The sequence below is a fragment of the Phascolarctos cinereus genome, unplaced genomic scaffold (assembly GCF_003287225.1).
Source record: "Phascolarctos cinereus isolate Bilbo 61053 unplaced genomic scaffold, phaCin_HiC Scaffold_9;HRSCAF=440, whole genome shotgun sequence".
Lineage (NCBI taxonomy): Eukaryota > Metazoa > Chordata > Mammalia > Diprotodontia > Phascolarctidae > Phascolarctos > Phascolarctos cinereus.
The window spans coordinates 181958149-181982901 of NW_027556402.1; the positions used below are offsets into that span (position 1 = coordinate 181958149).

Genomic DNA, 24753 nt, shown 5'->3' on the forward strand with positions numbered 1-24753 from the left:
TAGTTATTTTCCTCCAAATGATATTTACATGAAATTTTACTATCATAAATTGTACTTCTCTGTCATGTACTGAAACATTTTAATTAATAGTCATATAAACATTTTAGTTTCAGACTTTTAGAATTGCTTAGAATAATTTGATTGTAAAATATTATGATCAAATGAGCCTTGTTTGTCAAGTACATTGTAATTATCTTATTTGATAGGAATCTTCTCATGACATAAGTATTTAAAAAGGATTAGTTTTTGAATTTTTATTTGCTGTAAAGTAAAATAAGAGTAAATATCTTGTACCAGTCATGTAATTTTAAAAGTTGCTTTACCTAAATAGTATGTTTTATTCATTTTTATAATCCACTTAGCTTTCTGTATGGGAAGTGTTCTACATTGATAGTTTGCTGATTTCTATCTACTAAAACATTTTGATTATATCTTAATTGGTCTCTATGCTTTAGATCCTTGTGATTCCTGGGTATTAAGACTTATTAATCATTGTCCAACATAAGCCCAACCTTCAGTGAAAGCAGTGCTTGTTTCTAATGATTGTTTTACCCATTCACTTTCCCTTTTTTGTCCCTCTTTGTCATAGCAATTAAGGAAAATCAAATGATGAGTTGCCAACACATCCTTGGATTACAAGAACTTTTTAACAAGATGGCTATGCCATTTATGACAGTTGAATTTTTCAGATGGTAAAGATGATTAAGATTACAGCTTATCTGACAGAATTGTTTTCTGATTTTGACAGTTTCAAATTTAGTGAGGTGACGGAAGGAGCACTGGATTTGGTGTCATAGGACCTAGCTTTGATTCTAAGCTCTCCTCCTTATTTGTGTCCTAGAGCAGGTCATTTTCTGTTTCTTTATCTGCTAAATGTAAGAGGGTTGGATTAGATGACTCCCAAATTCTAGGTCTTCAATCCTTTGATTTTTTTTTTTTGGTGACACTGATGTCCATTTTGCTTGAAAAGAAACCCTTTGAAACTCAAAATGCCTTCCCTGTTCACAGGAAGCCTTGAGAGAGACAACTCTTAAATCATTTTTAGAGAGAACAGTTGATTCTGAGCATTGGCTGTGTTATCAAGAGGATGTAAAAATGGGTGACAGCTCAGTTCCTGAAGCAGCTCTTCACAGTGATGTCAGTGTTTTATTTGACACGAATTCTCAAGAGTACTGGGCATATTCAAACATAAACAGTTGAACTGAGTCTTGATTTGAGTCATGGATTTCAGGAGGCAGAAGTGATGAAGACATTCCAGACAAAGGGGAACAGCCTGTGCATAGGCAGAGAGGCAGGAGATGTGATGGCATTTATGGAGAACAGCAAGGAGACATTTTTGGCTGGGAACAGAGTGTATGAAGGGTAGTAATTGTGCTTAAGTCTAGAAAGAGCAATTGGAGCCATATTGTAAAGGGCTTTAAATTCTGAACTTGGAAGTTAACATTTTATTCTACATGCTAGAGCGAATCCCTGTAGTGTCTTGAGCAGGGGAGTGAAATGGTCCTATCTATGCATTAGGAATATCAATTTTGTTGAGATTTGTGGAGGATGTTTTGGAAAAGATTATTGGAGGAGAGAGATCAATTGGAAGGCTGTTTCACTAGTTTAGGAGAGAAGTGATGAGGGTCTGAACTATTATTGTGTTTGTGATGTAAGTGGAAAGAAGATGATAGATGTTGTCATCCTTCTTCCCCCTCCCCACCAAAAAAAAGAGTTGTGGAACTAGAATTGGCACGATTGGTAACTGATCAAATTGAGGAATTTAGAAAGGTGACAAAAAAGCCTATGAACCTGGATGATTGGAAGGGTAGGGTGCTAGTGTCTTCAGTAGAAATTGGGAGAGAAAGGTGAGTTTTTGGGAAGAAATGATCAGTTATTTTGTGGACATGTTGAATTTAAAAGCCTTTGGGATGTCCAGGTGTAGATATTAAGGCAGTATGTTGGACTACAGTTTGAGGGAGTGATAAGGGCTGGATTGTAGATTTGAGAGTCATTATAGAAATGACCATTGAATTTATGGGAGCGGATGAGATTATCAAGAGAAACTAATGAAAGAATATATAAGATAGAGCCAGGGCCATATCCAAGTGGAGGGGCAGGGCATAGGATCATTGATTTAGAGCTGGAAGGGACTTCAGAGGTCATCTGTTTTCTTCTAATGCCCTCATTTTGCAGATGTGGAAACTGAGGTCCAGATATGGGTAAATTACTTGCCCAGTGCCACACAAATGACCAATGAATATAGCTGGAATTCCAAGACAAAAAATGAGTCTTTCCTCTTAAGGATTTAGATTCATTCTGTAATTAAATATCAGGTAGGGAGAGAAAAGCAATAGAATTGAGAGGGATCAGGAAAGGTTCAGTATAGAAGGTAGTGCTTCAGTTGGTTTTTGAAGGGAGTGAGATATTCTCTGAGGCAGAATGAGGAGGGAAGAGTGTATTCTAAACATGGGGAGTGGCAAGTACAAAGGAGTCCCATGTATGAGGAACAGGAAGAGAAGGCTTGTTTGTTTGGATTGCAGAGAATGGGAGGAGATTGATGTACAATGAAACTGGAAATGTAGTTTGGGGCCAAGTTGTGAAATGCTTTTGAAACCCAAACTAAGGTTTTTATATGGATACACTGGAATTTATTGAGTAGGGGAGTTTCAGGGTCAGATATATGTTTGAGGAAAATCACTTTGCAGATGTGTGGAGAAACACAAAGGACTAGAGAGAAACTTGAGGCAGGGAGACCAATTTAGGAGAATTCTGATGTCCCTTTCAGCTCATTAATCTAGGCAAAAGGTGATGAGCTGAACTAAGATGGTGGCTATGAGTTGTGAAAAGTGGGCATATTTGAGGTATCTTGACAGTCGAAATGGCAAGATTTGGTAGCTTGATTAGATGTGTGGGTTGGTGAGAAGTCAGGAATAATGCCAAGGTTATGAACCTGGGAGACTGGAATAAGACTGATGCTCTTGATAGAAACTGGGAAGTTTGGTAGAGGGGTAGATTTGTTAGGAAAGATGATGTTTTGTTCTGGACATCTGTAGTTCTGGATTTATATCAGTTTGAAATGTTCAATAGATGTTGATGTGGACCTGGAACTCATGAGAGAGACTGGGGTTGGATGAATAGATCTTGAGAATCATCTGCATAGAGATGATAATTAAACCCGTGGGAGCTTATGAGGTTAATACTACTACTATTACTACTAATTACATGTATTTGACATTTAAGATTTAGAAAATGCTTGACATGTAATCTCATTTGATCCTTGCAGCAGCCCTGTGAAGTGGTTGCTATTGATTATCTCCTTTTTTATAGATGAAAAAACCGAGGCTAAGAGGGTAAATGATTCAACCTAGGCCCACAAGTATTGGAGACAAGATTTTGTACTCAAAGGTGCAAAGGCTTCTAGGTCTTCTAACTCCATGACAGGTGCTCTATCCTCAATGTACCATCACTCTACCAATAATACCAACAGAGAATGTAGAGAGAGAGATGAAGACATAGGTTAGAGCATTAGGGTAAACTCACACTTAAGGGTGTCATTGAAAATGAGACAGTAAAGAAAACAGGAGTAGACAGACTGGAGGAGAAACGAAGACTAATGATGTTATAAAAACCCAGAGAGAAAGTATTTTGGAGGAGGTGATCAGCCTTGTTAAATGATAAAAAAAAGACCAAGGAGAAAAGACTATCTGATTTGGCAAATAAGAGATCACTGGTATTTTGGAGAGAGTAGTTTCACTCCAGTGAGGCTAGAAAACAGATAAGGATTGAGAAATTAGTGAGAGGAGAAGAAATGGCAGAAAGGGAAGTAGATCTTTTTTTTTTTTAAAGCAATTTGGCTGGGAAAGCACAGAAGAAATATAGACTGATAGTTTGAGGGGATATTAGTGTTTGGTGAAGTTTTTTTTTTAAAATGGAGGAAACTCATTTCTATTTTGCAAATAGAAGGCCTGTTTCTTCTCAGAGATTGGAGTAAAAGAAGGAGAGAGTAGAGGAGGATATTAAAGGGTTTTGAAAGGAAGAGAAGGAAAGAAGAATTGATGGCCCACACTAAATGATCTCAGTTTTCTCAATAAGTTTAAAAAAGCAAGGTCCTCAGATGAGATGGTGAGAGATCAGCTTCTGTGCAGAGTAGGGCAAGAAATCAATTATAGAAGAATAAAATGATTGCTTTACTGCATCAAGGGCCTAATTGAGTTTCAGTAGCATAATTTGTAGTGGATATATTGAGTTTATTTGTGTTACTAGCTCCTGTTCATTTGGTAGTGGGTGAGGACAAATAAAGGAGGTGGAAAATGGGAGCAATCCAGGATTAGGGGGTTGGCACGGCATGAACACTGATAGGATAAAGGTGCAAAGGCTTCTAGAGGCTTGGGAAGGTTGTGGGGTTGAATTGGTAACTATAGGTAAAGATTGGAGAGAAAAGGAAGTCAGAGTAGGAGTAACAGGCTGGAGAAATTGGAATTCACAATGGGGATAAAGAATAGATTTGGAGAAATAAGGTATAGGGAGTAGGGGAATAGTATGAGATGATTAGCTAGAGGAATGTAAGAATTTTTGATCGTGGAGGTGGAACATTTGTGGATTATGGTGTAATTCAGGGCATATATGGTGTAATCTTTGCTTTTAGCAGACACAGGTCTAGTGAAGGAGTAGGTAATGAGATTTGAGGGCCTGAGAGGAGATACAATGCTTGTCCTAACAGCATATTTTTTCAGAAAAAAAAATCTGTTTATAAAAACCAGAATTACTTTTCCAAGTGATTTTGTTTGTAATATTTCAGATTTGCTCATCTGAAAAAAAATTAAGCCATTCAAAAGGCACTATTACATAAACATGTAGTTTATTCATTTCCTTTACTATTTACATATTTTGGCATTATATTGAGGAAATGTATGTACTTGTATTTCTTATAATTCCATTGATCATTTATACTGATAAATTATTCTATAGTTTTTGTAATTTCACACTGAAAGTGAGGACATGGAATTAAATTCCCAGAAATAAATATACTTTGTATTTTAATTGCATGCAAATATTAATATATATAATGATCAGCTAGGCTCTAGTTATCTTTTATATTTCTTTAGTACTTCAAAGATCAGTTACTTCAGTGGTATAGGTCGGAGATGTCATAATCATGATTTGCGAAACTCCAGAACGGATTAATATGTAATTGGGAAAATTTAATAAAATAAATGAAAATACAACACACCACAGATACTGTTAATTTTGTGGTTTTCTAAGTTAGTATGCTACCTGCAGGCATCATTTCTGTTTGAGTTTAATGTAATAGGCATAGACATTCCCTTTAGAGAGGCAGATTTAACCCTTCTTCCATTCTTGAATGGATAGTTTTTTCTGAGTAGCTGGTGCTACTTGTGCCCAGTCCTCTAATGATGTACTTCTCCAAAGTTAACTAAGCTAGTACCCAGATGACAGAGCTATAATCCAGCTCTGGGCCTATACACATCTTTTATATTGGATTTTTTAAAAGTGTGGATATGTTAGTATGAGTATTTCTGAAGTTTTGTTGTGAAGTGAGGCTTGAATTATAAACCCAGATTTTCAATAATATGCTATTTAGTCTGTTCATTGAAGTAATTCATAGAGGTCATCTTAAAAAATTCAAGCACTTAGGGATCACCATTGCCAATATTTTAGGTTGATGTAATTGATAAAAACAAGACTCAGCTACTTCTGAATTTTTTAGTTTTGAATGAGCTACAATTTGATGAGGCCTTGATAGTTAAAATGTACTTTGCGACATCCTTATTTTTTGTTTTTGAAAACCATCACATTGATCCCTTTACTTTAAAATACAAACATCAGTAATGAAACCTTTTTGATGGCAGTAATTTTATCTTGAACTTAACTCTTCATGCCATGCCTATGGTTCCTTTACTAAATACCTAGGCATCCAGAAAGCCTGGGATAAAGTGTTAACCGTGTCATGAGTGGCTGGTAGTTGCTGCTTTGTAAATGAATCATAAATTTCATAAGATCTTTGTGTCATTTCATCTTTCATTACTAATAATTGGATGTAAGCTAAATGCTAAAAGCTAGATTTATCCTGTTTTATTGCTTTATTTTATTTTCTGGGATTTTTATTGCAGTTGCTTAATATACTGTATTTTGGAAGAGCAAATGAACACATTTTCTTAAATTGTTCTCTTACTTGGAAATGTTTGGATTTTAACATATCTGTTGTGACCTAGCAATCTTGTTTCTTTGATTTTTGTGTCTGCCAGGGAGCATACTTATGTAAAGTTTTGTTAACAGCTTCTCTTCTTTTCTTCTACCCAACTTTTTAATAAAGTCAGGCTGTTTTGATGTATTCTCTTTCTTTAAAAAAAATTGTTAACAATTGTATACATGAATTTTGTATGTCTTAGTTTTATAACAATATATAACTTTTAAACACAGCCAGTTTGCCTTTAAAAATACCAGTTATCTTCAATTAAAAAAAAAATTCTTCCTTTCACATTTCTTCTGTTTCCACAGGTCCTCATGCTGAAACCGCCAGTGGATGCCAGAATTTGCAGTGTGGTTTTCGAGCCTGCTGCCGGTCTGGTGAATGACCCTTGACTTCTGATCTTTGTCTACTTTATTTAGCTGAGCAGGCTTCCTTTCATGCACTTTACTTACAGTACACTTCTTGTGTTAACCATCCCTTTTTGAGTGTGACCTATTTTGGCTCCTTCCTGAAAACCTCAAAAATTTTAATTTACCAATGAATTGTTCAGTGTTGTATCTCATGCAGATATTTTGTTTCAAAACAGGGTTAGGCTTTGTGGTAGGGGTGGGAACAGACTCATTAAATTTCTTTTTAGTGTCATTTTTTAATGACATTTCGGTATACTTTCGATTATTTTGTGTTATAGAGTATGTGGGACCTACTGTTTTTCTTGAGCTATACAAATAGCATAACAAGCTTTGCAGATCATTTTAAGTTGCGCATCTTTTAGAAGTACTGTTTTTTTCAAACCTTCCAAAATGGAAATTTATGGAAACCAATTTATTTCCCATTGCATTTTCTTTTTATTTGACCATATCTATTAGAGCCAATATAAACATAGCCAAATACAAGATTCTTTAAAAGGTTATTATTAAATAAATTGGCTGCTTGGTGAATTAGCTTGGTGTGAGCTCTATTAAACATCTATGTATGAAGTTCCTTCAAAACCCCACAGGTTCCCACCAATGTCCCTAAACCTTCAGGAATGTTGAATCTTGGAAGGGATTTTCAACAATTTCACAATCATATGAACAAATGTATAAATAAAATCTACTTTGAAGATTTCACTGACTAATATCTTTGTGGTTTTTAAAAATTATTTATTTTCAGTTTTCAACATTCACTTTCACAAAATTTTGAGTTTTAGATTTTTCTCCCCCTCCCCCACCCCCCAAACAGCATGAAATTTGATATAGGCATCACTTATACATTCATATTAAGTATGTTTTCACATTAGCCATGATGTAAAGAAGAATTAGAACTAATGGGAGGAACCACGAGAAAGCAGAGACAAAACAACAAAAGAAAAGGAGAGCAAGTAATTTACTTCCATCTGCATTCAGACTCCCCATAATTCTTTCTCTGGATGTGGATAGTATTTTTCACTGTGAGTCTTTTGAAGTTGTCTTAGATCCTTGCATTGCTGAGAAGAGCGAAGTCCATCAAAGTTAGTCATCAAACAATGTTGCTGTTATTTTGTACAATGTTCTGTATCTTTGTGTTTTAATTTTATTGTTGGAAGTGATGGTAGAGTAAGTTTACTTTGGTTTGTAGTGGGACAAAGTAATGTTTTTTGATCTCCATAAAACAATGAATCTGACAGAGCAACTTTTGACAGATGTGTCAGTTTTGTTGAGCTCTGTTTTTTTTCCTCTAAATATATCCTAGCCAAGGTTTTAAATTCTGCAAGCCTGTTATAGTTGCTTTTGAAAAGACATAGGTGAGTAGAGAGAGATTATATTGAAAAACATTTTAAGTGTTGAATCTTTAAAGAAATTTTGCATATTTTTGACATTCACAGGAGATTTTTTTAAGACAAGTATTGTTATTTGGCCTTCTCCTGTAGTGATAGTGACAGAATGTAAGGAAGGTAGCAGGGGTGAGATAGGGAAGGTACTGAAATGAGTCTCACAGTTCTTAGACTAGTTATAATTTAACTTGGCTATTGGTGTTTTTAAGTGTGACCAGTGATGTTATTTAATTGGTTAGTTTCTGTCTCAAAAGGATATGCGCTCCAAAAATTAAGAGTTATGCCAATATGGAATGGATTGTTTTGTGAGCTAGTTCTAGAAGGTTCTCCTTAATTGGAGGTTTAAAATTTTTTTTAATTGAAATTTTTTTCAATTTATAAGCATATTTTTTTCCCTTCCCACTTCTGCCCCCAATAATGACAACACAAAAATCAATTCTCTAATAATAATATGTATACTCAAGTCGTAATAATATGTATAGTCATTTTCACATTGGTCATATTTTTAAAAATGCCTGTATTCTGTAGCTGGAGTCCTATTTGGAGGTCTTCAAGCAAAGGCTTGTTTAATACATGGTAGTAAGGCTCTTGGGGGAGTATGGATTGTATTAGATAGCCAGAGCAGTCCCTTCTTACTCTGAAATTCTGTGATTTCTCCTGATTTTACTAGTTGGGGATATTAAGACAGTTTTATTGGTAAAAACTTAAGAAATATAAGAAATTCTAACAGGGAGAAGACAAGGAAAAAGAAAAGCAGAACACCTAGCAAGAGCAGAAGTGATAGCAATAAGAAGTCATGACAAGTAGTAAGCACTTGCTATCAAACAAGATAGATTCCTGTGAATGACCCTACTTTGGGAGGTACATCAGTAGCTCTAAAGGATGATAAAATAGTCTATGGTAAAGTCATGATGTAGTATAATTGCACATTTTGGTAGAGGGAAGGAAGCATTAGTGACAAGGTAAATCAGGTCTTCAGAAATGTCTTGAAAGACATGCTACTTGGTCTATGCGGCTGTTTTCTGTAGTACTGTAGCAAATTAGGCTACACACACACACCAACTTAAAAATTAGGTGTATGGTGAGAACAATCCTGCAATAAGGGTTCTAAGCTCTGGTTAAAAATTGAAAGGTCCTTATCCTTGGCCCACTGCCAAGGTAAAAGATTTTACCCTGAGAAGGTAAAAGATTTTAGTTAATAAATGCTTTCAACAAAGGCATATTATTTTTTTTGGCAACTAGTACTTCAAAGTAGGGTATAGTAATAAAGGGTTAGTCATAATTAAAAATGATTCATTCAACAAAAATTTTCTACCATATTTATGTGCACTGTGATGTTAGGGGATACCAAAAATATGAAATTTACTGGCATCTAAGTGAATATTATAGTTAAGGAGAATGATATGTATAATAGATATAATACAAATTAGGATATGTTTGTGTATGTACATACCTGAACTATATATATAATAACTGCAGTAGTAGTAAATGTCAATAGTTGAACAAATTGGTAAAACAATTTTCATGGCTTAATTTGTAATTGGTAGATTATATGTTGGCATTCTTATCAGTTTTTGTGAAAGTGATATTTAAGTCAACCCTGATTAGGTTATGAATAAGGGAGTTGGTAGAGGCTAGGTCACCTCTTGGTTGGGTAGGTTGTAGAGCATGGCTTCTTAGGGTCTCTGAACTTTGTTTTATTAAAAAAAAATTTTGATAACTGACTGTACTAGAGCAATGGTTCTTAACTGAGGCTTCATGAACTTTTAAAAATATTTTGTTAACTTTTAAAATGTTAATTGGTTTCTTTTGTGACCCTATGTACATTAAAAATATTATTGTTAAGACATGACCTATAGGATCCACCAGACTGCCAAAAGGTGTCCGTGACACAAAAAAGTTAAGAATCTCTGAACTATGTGGTATCTTGAATGGCTTCTTACTAAAGTCTGTGAAAGTGCTATGAGATAAGATCATTTTGAACATCATCCTATGAATTCTATGCCTTGTTATAGAGATATATTTTTACTTGCATTTTTGTACACATTTCACTTATCAACAATGCATTAATGCAACAAAACAGTTTTGTATCTTTTTCAGAGAATTCATTTTTAAACCTACTTATTTCAGTAATGATAAGGTGATATTTAAAAATTTTTTTTGTTATAAGTTTTGACAACAGCTGGCTTTATGTGGAATAAGGACAGTTTGATTTTTAAAACATGAAAATACAGGGTCTCAATAATCTTGAAGGCATCCAGGGGGGTCTCATATGTTATAAATACTAGAAGCTAATTTGTGATTTCCATTGTAAAATAAGGAATTTGGATTAAAGGACGCCTAAATTTATGATGCCATGACAAATTATCACAAATATTTTTAACTTGAGTGAAAGATCCACAACATTTGAGCTCTAACATTTAGTACCTGTAGGTAAAGTAGATTTAAATTAGGAGATGCAGCTGGGAAGAATTATGAGACCTGGAACCAAGGTGGTAGAGTGAAAAGTAAGTTGCTCTCACTGTCCCTTATTTATCTCTGAAAGTCTAGAAAATATTACCCCAGGAAAAAACCCTGGAACAACTGAACCAGCAGAAAGATAGGGTGCAGCAGTCCTGTAGCCTAGGAAGCTTGAGGGATTAATGGGAAAGGTCCCTGTTGCCCTAGGGGAGGGGTAGCAATACAGAATTGGAGGTGTCCCAGCAAGCTAGCAGAAAGCCCCTGTTCAGCTTATTGGATGAGATCCTGAACCTCAGGTGGTGGAACAGGCAAGCTCCAACACCAGGGGAACCAGAGGAAACTGGCTTGGAAAACCACCATGTGCCAAGGGTATTCTACAGCAGCCAAGTACCCCGGTGCCTCAGCCAAACTAAGGGAAGGAGCCCTCCGAAGGGCCCCAGGCGGATGAACATCTTGCAACATCATCTGAAAGGAGCTGAAGAAAGCAAAAGGAAAGAAAGGCCCAGGTGAGCAGGAAATCTCCTGGAGCCACACTACCTAATCCTACCTCTAGAGTTCCAGTGTTGCTGATTCCAGCCCAACACCAGGTAAGCTGCTAGAACCCTACAGCCTCCAACTGCCAGCAGTTGAGGCCCCAGCACACCAAGCCAGTGACCAGACCCCATGCTTCCAGCACAAGAAGCTTTGATCAGTGCCCCCCTGCTCTCCAGCAGAGGAGCTCAGTCTTTTCAAAGGCCAGGAAATAAGCAAACACCATGAGCAAAAAGAAACGTGCTATAGATTCTTATTATGGGAACGTTGACGATAAGGCAGAAATTCTGAAGAGGACAACGTTGTTGACATATTACATCTGGAGTCTCAAAAGGGAATATGAACTGGTCTGAAGCCCAAAAAGCCTTCCTGGAAGAGCTCAAGAAGAATTTTAAAAGTCAAATAAGAGAAGTAGAAGAAAAATTGGGAAAAGGAATGAGAGGTATGCAAGAGAGAGTCAGTAGCTTGGAAAAGGAATTAGAATTGGGCAAATGGAAGCTAATGACTCTATGAGAGAGTGAGAATCAGTCAAACAGAAACAAAAGAATGAAAAAATAGATGAAAATGTAAAATACCTCATTGGCAAAACAACTGACCTGGAAAATAGATCCAGGAAGACAATTTTAAAATTATTGGTCCACCTGAAAATCACAATGAACAAAAGAGCTTGGACAGCATCTTTCAGGAAATCATTAAGGAAAATTGCCCTGAGGTCCTAGAACCAGAGGGTAAAATAGCCATAGAAAGAATCCACTGATCACCTCCTGAAAGAGATCCCAAGTTGAAAACACCAAGGAGTTCCAAAATTATCAGGTCAAAGAGAAAATACAGCAAGCAGCCAGAAAGAAATAGTTTAAATATCATGGAACCACAGTCAAGATTATGCAGGACCTTGCAGCTTCTACATTAAAAGATCAAAGGGTGTGGAACATGATATTCTGTAAGGCAAAGGAACTTGAGTTACGACCAAGGATCAACTATCCAGCAAAAATGAGCATAATCTTTTGAGGGAGGAGATGGATATTCAATGAAATAGGGAACTTCCAAACCTTTGTGGTAAGACCAGAGCTCAATAGAAATTTTGATCTTCAGATACAAGACTTAAGAGAGACACTAAAAGGTAAATGGGACAGAAAAAAAATAACATGTTATTAATAAGGGCAAACTGTTTACATCCCTACAAGGGAAGATGACACTTGTAACCCTTTTTTTTTAAACCAGAAAAACTTTTTATTAATAGCTTATTAGTTTTTTGAAATTTTTATTAATAGCTTTATTAATAGCTTAGCAAGCCCTGAAGCCCCATGTGTGGGTAACGACAGTCTTGAGAACTATATTGTTGTTATACTATTTTAAAGGGGTGGGTATAAGTTGACTTTGATGTAATGATAAAACAAACCAAGCGGGTTAAATGGATCTAAGTAAGTGGATTAATGTGATTTAACTAAGGGAATGTACTGGGAGAAAAGGAAAGGAGGAGGAAGACAAGGGTAAATTATGTTATAGGAAAAGGCACAAAAACCTATTACAGTAGAGGGAAAGAAGGGAAGAAGACGAGCATTGTTTGTACCTTACTCTCATGGGATTTGGCTCAAGGAGGGAATAACAATCAGGTATAGAAATCTAACTTGTCCTGTAGGAAGTAAAAAGGAAAAGGGGGAAGAACAGGAAGGGGGGATAGAAGGGAGGGAAGAAATAGTAAGGTAAAGGGGAAGAAAAGGGAGGGGGCTAATAGAAAGGAGGTGGGACTGAGGGACGTGGTGGTCAGAAGCAAAACACTAGTGAGGAGGGAAAGGGAGAAAGAAGAAAGGGGGGAAAAAAAGCATTTATTAGACCTGAACAAGCACATAAGGAAGAAATTAGGTCATACAGTCTGGAACTTTGAATTGATTTTTGAATATAATCTCATATGGTGAGATTCCAAAAGAATGGAAAGATTAAAGATGGCATTTCCTTTCCCCCATTTCCCTCTATAAGTGACTTAAGTAACCAATGCATATACTTATTTCATCTTTTCTCTATCATCTATAGAATAATCATGCAGCCTTTGTCAAAACTGATACCATCATCAACATTGTTGAGGGAATTGTGCATATTGTAACATGTATATATTGAGGGTATCCTTGATGGAAATTTAAGAGGTAAATCAGACAAACTTTGCTGTAGATCGTATCTGCATAGCCATATAATTGACTAAGGTGAGGCAAATAACAGCTCGTAGGGTCTGTCTTCAGAAACAGCATTTGACTCAGTAAAAAAGTTTTACTGTTTTTTTTCACATAGCATAGTAAGATCATGTAAAATTCCTTGATGAATACTGTGGAGAACTTTGTTAAATGATTGTTATTAGCAATACCAAGTCATGATAGGGAGAGATGGCTTGACAAATGGATTGGCCGACTTCATGAAGGATATCGTGTGTAAAGTCCAGATTGAAAGATATCTTTTTAATGGTGAGGTTCTCTAGATCAGTGGTGTCAAACTTGGACAGAAATGGGAGCCACTATACACAAGGATTCCTGTGGGCTGTATGTGAGTTAGAAAACTGTGCATTTGACACCTATGCTCCAGATAATCCTTGATGTCTCACCATGTATTTGCCAAATCTTGCCATTTTAATCACCCTCTCTTTTTTATCTGACTCAGTACTCACGACCATTGTTCAGGACTTTCTTCATTTGGACTTTTGTAATAACCAGTTATTGCATGTAGCTGCCTTAAGTTTCTCCTTTCTCAGTCCAGCCTGTGTACAGCTACCAAACTAATTTTCCTTAAGCATAAGTCTAACTGTGTCATTCCCATACTCCACTTCAGTGGCTCCCTGTTGTCTCTAGGGTAAAATCTAAACAACTTTTCACAATCCTTTAACTTTACATCCTTATATTTTGTTCCATCGTCTGTACCCTACAGTCCATCCAAACTTGACTTTTTGCTTTTCCTCACGAATGATAGACACTCCGCTTCCTGTCTCCATGCCATTGTGTACTGGCTGGCCTCCAAGTTTGGCCTCCACTCTGCCTCTTAGAATCCTTTCTTTTTTTTTTTTTGAGACTCAGCTACCATATACCTGAATTCTTTATCTCCCAGCATCACTCCAACTTAATATATATTCTGTATATACACATTGTCTCCCTGCATAGAATGTAAGTTCCTTGAGGACAGGGACCATTTCATTTTTATTCGTAATACCTAGCACAATGTCTGGCACTTGGGTGCTTAGTAAATATTTGTGGATTGATAGGGCTTTCAATTTGTTGATTGATAGGTTGATTGATTGAAGGTCCTATCAGTCCAAGTTGCTTCCTGCTTCAGAAGTACAAGTCACTTAACTTCTGTTTACCTTAATCCACTGGAGAAGGAAATGGCAAACCACTCTAGTATCTTTGCCAAGAAAACCCCAAATGGGGTCATGAAGAATTGGACAGCTTCGGAGAGAGCTAGATTATAGACTTTACGAGTGAGTGAGATGAGAGGAAATGGAAGCACCAATGGTAGATAACTTTCTCAAGGAGTTTAGCCATAAAAGGGAGGAGATATATAGGATAATTGCAAATAATGAGTGACAATTTTTTTTATAAATAACAAAGAACACACAGATGTGTTTGTAGGCAGCAAGGAAGTAGCTGGTAGATAGGGAGAGATTGAAGGTTAGTGAGAGTAGGGATGGTGGAGGGGACAAACTTTTGGAAAAGTTTTGATGTCATGGGACCATGTTTGCGTGTAAAGGGGCCTTGTATTTGCAAGCAGAAGGGCCCTCTCTTCACATGAGATGAGCGAAGGAGGAGATAAGCAGGGGGAATAGTCAGTGATGTGAGATAAAGAAAGATCTCTTGGTGAGTGGACTTTTTTTTTTTTCTAGTAAAATATGAGGCAAGATTCCCGGCTGAGAATGAGGGGCAAGAGAGCCATGGTGTGGTTTGAGTGGGGAGAGTTGGAACCACTGCTCTGTTTCTGAGAGGGCAAGAGAGTAAGCAGTTATATAGTGCCAGACACTCTCCTAATTTGATCCTCACAACAACCCTGCAAAAGGTGTATTATCCCAATTTTTCAGATGAGGAAACTTCGGTCAAGTGACTTGCCCAGCTAGAAAGTAAGGATGAATTTGAACTTAGGTCTTCCTGACTCCAGGACCATTGCTTTATCCACTGTTCCACCAACTGCTTGATGAATGGAAATGAGTCAATTAGGGATTGTAAAAGGATTTCCTTGCCGAAGTGGGAGCTTAATTGAGATTGTGAAACATAAATTCGTAGTGGACTCAGCATGGTTTTGTGATTTTTCTCCAGCTGCATTCAACATAATCTGAATAGCAACAAAGGCAGGGGATGATGGGAAAAATCCAGAGTTGGGGCTTGGCATGGGGTGATTAGTGATGGAATAAGGGATTCAGGGATTTGAGTGTATAGGGCAGTGTAGAGTTGAAATGGTCCACCAAGAAGTCAAGATGAGGAAGGAAGGAGAGTGTAGCCAATGAAGGGATGATGATGGCTTGGGAAAGAACTGGGGCAGTGTGGAGGATTTGCAGGTCATGGTGAAGGTGAAAGAATAGGGCTAATGGCCAGTGGTTGTAAGGCAGAGGGAATGGTGGAATGATAAAGATTATCATTAGATAAAGGAATTTTAGAGTTCTTGACAATGGAAGTAGAATGCTTGTGGGTGACAGCAAGATTTCTGTGTATAGCTGACATAGAATGGAGATAGTATTACATCATGGGAAATGAGTAAATTGAACTCAGAAGTGATGTTTTTTTTTAAAGGTAGTTGGAGTTAAGTGACTTGCCCAGCGTCACACAGCTAGTAAGTGTCAAGTGTTTGGTCTGAGGCTAGATTTGAACTCGGGTCCTCCGGACTTCAGGGCCAGTGCTCTATCCACTGCGACACCTAGCTGTCCCAGAAGTTATGTTTTTTGAGGAACTATCACACTTTCTAGAAGGCCAGTCATCTTTCTAGTGCTTTCTTGACCCTTACTGTCTTATTTGTATAGCAGGTGGAAGCAGATACACTGTATTAGAGCTAAAGTCCATTATTAGTTTGAAGGGCTAGTTAATGTTGACTGTAGATTAGAAAAGAAAATTAGCAGTGCAAAAATAGTGTCTAGCACAGCTGAACGACTGTTTCAGTGAGTTATTCATAGGCTCTAGGAGGAACCTACCAAGCAGAGAGTAGGGCTGGAGGGACAGAAGTATCTTCCAAGTTGACAAGGCTGCTCCTGACTCCATGCCTAGCAGCCTTCTCACCCTGGAAGATACCTTTGCTCTTGTGGTGCCCTCTTCTAGACTCATGGCTGGTCCAGCCCTGCCAGCCGCAGTCCTTTACTGCTCTCTGGACTCTGCTTTTGACTCTTCTCTGTGGATTACTCTGCCATAACGATCACTATTCCACTCCATGTTCCCTGCTCCTGCTTTTCAGCTCCCTTTTCTGTTTTCTCTTGGAATGTAAACTCCTTGAGGTCAGGGACTTTCTTTTTTGCTTGCATAGGTATTTCTGCTACTTAGCACAGTGCTTGCCATGTAGTAAATATTTTAAAAATGCTTGTTAATTTAGAAATAGAAGAACAAAGGAGTGTGTGTGTATGTCTGTGTGCATGCATGCGTGCGTGTGTGCTTTGGTTTCCATTGGAATATTGAATATTTAGCACACATACTAACATGTAAGTATCTGAAAATTACAGCTTTTTCCTTTGAACCTTTATTTTTATAGCATTGCTAATTGGTGGTTATATGCAAAACTAATCATCCTGGATTTAAATGAGAAACCAAGCATATGTAATAACCAAAAAATATTTAATTTATATAAAATTCAGTATAGTTGAAAAAACATGATCTATAACTATCCTTTTGAATCACAAAGCATTAATAAATTTACATTATACTTATCAGTTATATTTCCCATACAATATTTAAAGTGTTCTTTTAAAAAAATAAATTTGTATCAATTGCTTTGTTTTTACATTATTCAAATATCCCATGTATTTCTTCCTTTTCCCAGAGTCATCCCTTACAATAAAGAATAAAAAAGAAAAAAAAACAGTTCAGAAAATCTTACCAAGATCTTGAAAAAGTCTAACATAGCACCATACCTGTATAAAGACATGGCATACAGTGCCTTCTCATTTCTCTTTTACCTTTCTCTTCCTTTGTATCATTGAGTTTTCTATCATTTTGTCATTGTTGTTTACATTTACAGTATTGCCATTGTGTTTTCATGTTTTCCTCAGTTCAAATGTCTTATCATGATTTTCTGTATTCAACCTACTCATTGCTTTTTACAGCACAGTAAAATTTCATTCCATTTAACAATTGTTTCAGTCATTCCCTAATTGATGGACAAATACTTTTAAAAAAATTGGCTATTACAAAAAACGTTTCTATAAATATTTTAGTGAATATGGGGCCTTTTTGCCACTGCCTTTCTTGGCATATATTGAGTCAAAAAGAATGGAACTTGCAGTCATTTTCTTTACATAACTCCAAATTTCTTACCAGAATAGTTGGACCAATTTACAGCTCCATCAACAGTGCATAAGTATATCTTTCCACAAGTCCTCTAGTATTATTATTGCAATCTTTTGTCATCTTTGCCACTTTGTCAAAAGTCACATACATTAGGATTATACATTATTGATAATATTAATAGGCCAATGTCAATCAAAATTAAAAACCTTGAAAGATCCTAAATTTAGAGTGAAAGGGAGAGACCCTGTAGATCATCTGGTCCTATCCATTTATTTTAAAGATGAGGAATCTGAGACCCAGAGAAGGAAGAGGATTTATCAGTCACAAAGATAGTAAGTAGTTGAGCTGATATGTAAATTCAGGTTCTCTGACTTTTAGTTCAAAGCAGAATAGGACTTTTATAGTAAAATGCTGATGCAGACAATTCCCAAACCAAAGATCTAGTTCGTTGTCAGCTCTAGATTTGCTGTGGACATTTGTTTTAGAAAGTATTATGTCCTAATTTGGGAGAAAGGGGTGATATCATTTTAGCCTATTACCTTTTCTTCCCTCTCAAATCCCAGCCCTCCGTTCAAATTAAATTATTGAGCTAAATTTTTTTTTTGTTGGAAGAGATAAAGGAATTGATTTCTGAGAGATAACAGTAAAGATTTCAGGATAATATAGCTGTGCAAAAATAGAATGTTGCCTTAGTGGTGGGGTGAGGGTAATGAGTTTCTCTTGATTTGTTTTCTTCAAACAGGCTAGATGACCAGTTGTTAGGGATATTTTGAAGGTTCATGCTTTGGTGTTGTCCTATATTACCTGTTAGGTCTCTTTCATATTTTTTCTTTTATTATTTCAGTGGACTAGTTTCCTATCTAAACCATTTGAGAGAGTTTAGTTCTAATCTTTATTTTTTAAGTTTGCCTAGTTATTACCTGGCATAATTTAATCCATTTCCTCTTTTGTTTTAAAAAAATTTTTCTCTCTCTTTTTAAGTATGATCACTTCCATGATAACGCTGTCCTTGAATGTACTCTTTGGCTTCCTCTGTTTGCCTGCTTCCCACTCCTTTACTTGTTTTTGTTGCTTTTCCCGTTAGACCTTTTTTGGTCTCTTTCCATAGCTTTTTAAGATATAGAAAACCAATTAGTGTTCCAGAAATTCTGACTGTGACTAAGTATATTATCATTTTGTGTTTAATATATCTTAATGTATCTATCAGTGTACCTCAATGATATTTTTTCTTTTCTTTTTTTTTTTTGCGAAGCAATTGGGGTTAAGTGACTTGCCCAGGGTCACACAGCTAGTGTCAAGTGTCTCAGGCCAGATTTGAACTCAGGTCCTCCTGACTCTAGGGCCAGTGCTCTATCCAATGCACCACCTAGCTGTCCCAATGGTATTTTTTAAAATAATGTTTTTATTTCAATTTTCTCAATTATATGTAAAAACAATTTTAACATACTTTTTTAAAAATAATTTTTAAGTTCCAAATTCCTTTCTTCCTTTCCCTCCCCCCTCCTTGAGAAGGCAAGCACTTTGATATAGATTATACATACATGTCAAAACATGTTTCTGTATCACCCATGTTGCAAAACAGAACACAGACTGAAACAAAACACCCTGAAAATGAGAAAAATAAAGTAAAAAAAGTATTCTTCAGTCTGCATTTGGACTCTTTCAGTTTTTTCTCTGGAAGTGGATAGCATTTTTCATCATAAATCCTTCAAAATTGTCTTGGATCATTGTGTTGCTGAGAATAGCGTAAGTCATTCACAAGTTGATCATTATTGCTGCATAATATTGCCGTTACTGTGTATGATGACCTCGTGGTTTTCTCAGTTCACTGCATCAGTTCAATGATACGTTTTTAAATACTATATTGGTGTTTATATTCTTAACTTAAATTGAAATTTGCTAGTGTGTGGGAGCTGTTTGAGCAATTTGAAGTATTGGTTCAGTTAATAACAGTGTTGTACAAATTTCTTGGGACCAGCACTAATTTTTGAAATGGTCTCATTTGGTGATAGCAATGATTGTGTGTTTCCACTTAATTTTGATCAGATGAAACCAGATTGAGTTGATTTCCGTGCCTTTAGTTAATTTCCTGTCAGCTAAGTGCTGCATTTCGTGCTGTACATATGTCATTACTTTCTTCTTGTGTTTTTAACTCTGGTTTTTCTCTCTCCAATGAAACATGCAAAAATTGTAGCTCTTCAGAGAGCAATTTGATTGTTAGAGGTATTTCAGTAGCTGTTGTTTCAAAGATCATTCAAGCCCATGATGAAGCAGGATCCAAACCAAAATGCAAAGGAGAATGTGCTAAAAATGAGAAAAAAAGTCAAGACACGACAAGTGCAGTAACTAATTGATGCAAAATAGCCTGATGCTCAGAAAACAAACTGGATTTTTAGAGAGACTTGCTGCTGGGTGGGTTGTTATCGACTCCTCTTCAGTGAGGAAGGAATAAAACCTCTTGAAGTTGGAAGAATAGCAAGAAGACCAGTAAAAAACCAAAATGAAACGGTGGCAGCTAGGTGGCACGATGGATAAAGCACTGGTCGTGGAATAAAGAGGACCTGAGTTCAAATCCAGCTTCAGACACTTACTAGCTGTGTGACCCTGGCAAGTCACTTAACCTTGATTGCCTGCAAAAAAAAAAATGTACTTGTATTTTGGGGCAGCTAGGTGGCACTGTGGATAGAGTTGTGACCTTGGAGTCAGGAGGACTTGAGTTCAAATCCAGCCTCAGACACTTGACACTTAGTAGTTATGTGACTCTGGGCAAGTCGCTTAACCCCAATTGCCTCACCAAAAAGCAAAAATAAATAAAAAACAAACAAAAAACCCCCAGATACTAATCATTCCTGTAGGGCACCTAGGTGACACAATGGATAGAGTGCCAGACCTGGAGTCAGGAAGACTTGAATTCAAATTCGGACTTAGATACTTATAAGCTTTGTGACTCTGGGCAAGTCTCTTAACCCTGTTTGTTTTCTTCATCTGTAAAATGACCTGGAGAAGGAAATGGCAAACCACTTTAGTTGTTCTTGTTTGTCCTTCGTTTTCAAAGAGGACCAATGACATCATGAGGGGATGTCTTGAATTGGATGTAAGTGGGGCAGAGTTATACAAAGCTGTCAGCTTTACTCTCTCTTCCAGAGTCATTGAAATCTAGTGGCAAGACAAGTCAAGATGACCTTGGCATTTTTGATGTTTGACCAATCTCTAAGAGCTCCACAGTGCCCACTTCAGCTGCCTCCATGGCCATTAGAACAAATTGTTCTTATCTCCCCATTCCACTGGGGGAAGTCTTCATATGCTTGGGGTAGACATCCCCCTAACTCACTGACGGGCTTGAGTCTTGTCAGCTACCCTCAAACTGGTTTAACCTTTCTGCCAAGACTGTTTTATGGGGATGTGGCTTCTGTGCATGCTTCTTGGAGTCACAGGTGACAGCAGGTATATGGGGTACTCAGGAAGGATTAGCACCTCTGGAATGAAGGCTTGCTGAGGCCTTTTTAAGGCTGTTCATCCACCTGTCCACTCAACCACTCCTGTATCTTTGTCAAGAAAGCCTCAAATGGGGTCACGAAGAGTCAGACATGACTGAAACAGCTTAACAACCACAACAACCAAAAAACCCCATCCCTATGAAGAAAAATGGCTTGCCATGGGCCAGACTAATATGATGACCAGAGTACTGAAGGCTGTGAAAAGGGCTTATGAAACTCCTTTATTTAGTGCCATAACAAAACTATGGTCAGAAGAACTCCCAAGTGAACCTGTGAGAACTGGGTATATTCATCAAATGGAAATATCTATACCCTAACCCCCCCCCTTTTTTTTTTACTTCCAGTGGTCCTGGAAGTTTTGTCCCTATTGGGGAATGATCAGCTCTGATAAATAGATTGATATCTTTTTAAAAAGTTTTAGGCAATTGGGGTTAAGTGACTTACCTAGGGTCACACAGCTAGTAAGTGTCAAGTGTTTGATCTGAGTCCAGACTTGAACTCAGATCCTCTTCAGGGCCGATACTGTATCCACTGTGCCACCTAGCTTCCCCAATAGATTGATATCTTGAGAAACAAACTTGTTTTGAGCTTTTAGAAATTGCCAAATGGCAAGGGAATGCCAAAATATAAACTTACGCCATGCCACAAAAAGTTAAGCAATTTCTCTAGTAGAATTAGATAGATATACTTCAAGTACATTCATTTAACTTAGAGTCCATTAAAACCTATGAACTATAATGAAAAATAGACTTGAAAAGATGGACAGTTCGTTAAAGGCATGCTTAACATTCATTGTGATAAAACTGGTTTCATGATGAAGAATTGAAGATTGTACCATAAGCCTGAACTTAATGTCAAATCACGTAAAGCAAATAACAAAAGGGCACATACTGTGTTGTAAAAGTTTCTTAAGGATGTAAAGATGTTTCTTAAAGATGTTTATTGTCTTAAGTTAATAAATTCATTTACTTAGTGTCAAGTCACACACTACTGCAGTCAAATTGTAGTCTATAGTCTTCTATGTAATTGGTAATTTCCTAAAAATCATACCTAAAATACCAGTGTTGCAAGTAGAAAAAACTTACCCCTGCAATCTTCAGAATAAAACCAGTAGTATCTAAATGAGGTAAATCTATCAGGTGTTTTTTTTTAATGGCCTTCAAATTAAGCACACTCGTTCTATCCTTGACAACTGAAAATATACTCCCCTGTTACCCAAAGTGACCAGTGCTGTTCTTGATTTAATTTTACCTGTGGCACGCTCAAGTATGCATTTATTTGTTACGAACAAGTGAAGCCACGTAGACCCATACGGAGAGCACGTTTTTGGGATAAGCGTGTACGTAGACAGCTAAAGCAAACTCAACATTGGAGATATCAATGTTGTGAACTCCAGTGCTGTGTACAGCTTCTATCAAAGGCTTCACTTCAGAAAATGCCATATGAATTGGGAATCCGGAGAACTAGAAGGGAAAATAAAATCATTAAAGGTTTTTTTTTTAAATCAGCATATATAAAAGCTTTTTCCTAAAATTTTTAGTTTTTTTTTTCCTGTAAATGTATTGTAGTTTCCATATATAACTGGCTCAACTGCTGGATTGAAGTTCCTTTGTTTAGTTATTTATGCACAAAAGTATCTGTGTATTACACATATTGAGATGAATGTGAATTAGACTGCTACCTTATAAGCAATCTAATTTATGGGAGCAGGCAAATTAACTCTGTGACTATGTTAGTGTTTCCCAGAATATTGATTACCTTAAAGGTAAGAAATTGGACTTGTAAGAAATTTATCCATAAACAAATATTTGGTCTTATGAACTAAACTATTCAGTCACTTGGCTGATGCACCTGAAGCAACAAGGCTTATTTTTGGTTATGTTAACTTTTTGGGTTTTATATAGAGCTTAATGAAGGGGGAGAGAGTGTTAATTTAGAATTAGGTATATTAAATCTGATGGGTCAATTAAAAAAAAATTCCCCCCAATAACATGTAAAAAGTTTTTAACATTCATTTAAAAAATTTTTGAGTTCCAAATTCTCTTCCTTCTTGTCCTCCCCCCTTATTGAGAAGGCAAGTAATTTAATATAAGTTGTACGTGTACAGACATACAAAACATTTCCATATTAGTCATGGTGCAAAAAAAGAAAAAGAAAGTTTAAAAAAAATATGATGGGTCTATTAAATAAGCAAATAGCATGCCATGAAGATTGGTTGATGCATGTACTTTAATTGGCTGCCTAATCTAAAGTGATTTAGCTAATTGTTCTTAGTACTTGAATTTCATTTTTAAATGGTTAGTTATTTCTTCTGCAATCCTTTGACAGAAATGATTTCCCTAGTCTCCCATTTGGTAGATAAAATACCTTTTATATCTTCTAGATTTCAGATAAAGTTACTGATAAACATTCAGAATTTATGTTCCCAATTTATATTTCTATTCATCTGCCTAATGCATACACACATATAAGTAAAAGTAAACTTATAGAGGTAAAAGTGCATTATCTGGGCAAGTAACTTGATTAGGTGATTTTCAGGCTCAAAGTACCATGTTTTATGAATATTTCCTCTCAAGTAGGAAATTATGTATTCATTTTAAAAGGCCACGCGTATTCTTCTTACCCTATAGTCTCCTAGCTGTCGGAGGAGTTCTGCTCTATGGTCATCTTCTATATCTTTCCCTTGGTTCTTTTCTAGCAAAGGCAGGAAGTGTCGTAGAGTAGATGTACAATATCTATTCCATCGAGTCATGTGGCGTGGTCTCCATTCCATGATTTTCTCCTTAAGTATTTTTTCAATCCTGCATAAAAAAAAAAAAGATTTGGTCTATAAGGGACTGTTCCTATAATATAGCCACAGTGAAAATTGTAAGAGGATTCACTTACTATGTGTGTCTTATTTGGCTAGTTGTTCAAACCAACCACTTGTACAATCATAGTAAATATCTCAGTTCCAGAGTTAGTAGAGAAAAAGCCCAAGGGAATTTATAGGCAAAATTTCACAGGCTGATTGTGAAGAAAATGCTTTGGAAACCCTGGTGTGCTAAACAAGATATTATTACTGTTCTTGAGTATGTCATTTTCTGATTTTTGTTTTAAACTTTCTCTGTCCTCCATAATAACCTCTATCATCAGAGACAGGGAAAGACAGGGCTTTGAGGTACCAATTTGTTTTTTTTTTTTTGGTGGATGAACATAAGATTTTAATTTGTAATTATGAAACTTAATTGTAATTTATAATTGTAATTTAATTATAGGATTTTTAATTTTTCAATTATTTCTGTTCATAAGACACTTTTTGCTCATATTGAGCATAAGGTGAATAATAAAGTTTAAAAAGGATAGAAACAGATAAATTTAGGGGCCTAGTTGACTTTACTTTGTTACATAATTGTAGGCTGTGCTTCTAGACCTATTGTTACCTTATAGATCACTTCAAAATTTACAAGCAGTTTTTCTCACAACTACTGTATTAATGTAATGCATGTGTCATACCTATTTTAGAAAAGAGGACACTACAAATCCTTGCTATTGGCCCCAAGGGTCGTAGAATAATTAAGTACTAATGGATTAACAAAACCATTCTTGTAGATTGTGTACCTAATATGTTCTACTTACTGATCTCTCTGTTTTTAACCAGTACAAAATTATTTAGAGAATTGCATCTTTATAGTATAGTTTGAGGTCTTGTATTGCCCTTTTGTTTGTACTTTTGTTTTCATTATTTCCCTTGAGTTTCTTGACCTTTTTTTTTAAACCTCCATATACATTTTGTAATTTTTTTCTAATTTTACAACGTAATTATCTAGTAGTTTGATTGATTTG

The 24753-nt window shown here is 36.3% G+C and overlaps 2 protein-coding genes across 2 annotated transcripts in view; one reads left to right on the plus strand and one right to left on the minus strand.

Moving 5' to 3' along the window:
• The window catches only part of FBXL5 (F-box and leucine rich repeat protein 5), a 49762-nt gene extending 42460 nt beyond the window's left edge, over positions 1–7302 (plus strand). The window contains exon 11 of the mRNA XM_020992978.2: positions 6502–7302. Coding sequence (XP_020848637.1) covers positions 6502–6578 — 77 coding nt within the window. The 3' untranslated portion in view covers positions 6579–7302. The remainder of the gene's footprint in view (positions 1–6501) is intronic.
• A 9440-nt stretch (positions 7303–16742) lies between these two features.
• CC2D2A (coiled-coil and C2 domain containing 2A) overlaps positions 16743–24753 on the minus strand; it is a 145202-nt gene continuing 137191 nt past the window's right edge. Inside the window, 2 exon segments of the mRNA XM_078148334.1 lie at positions 16743–22391; positions 23552–23729. Coding sequence (XP_078004460.1) covers positions 22203–22391; positions 23552–23729 — 367 coding nt within the window. The 3' untranslated portion in view covers positions 16743–22202.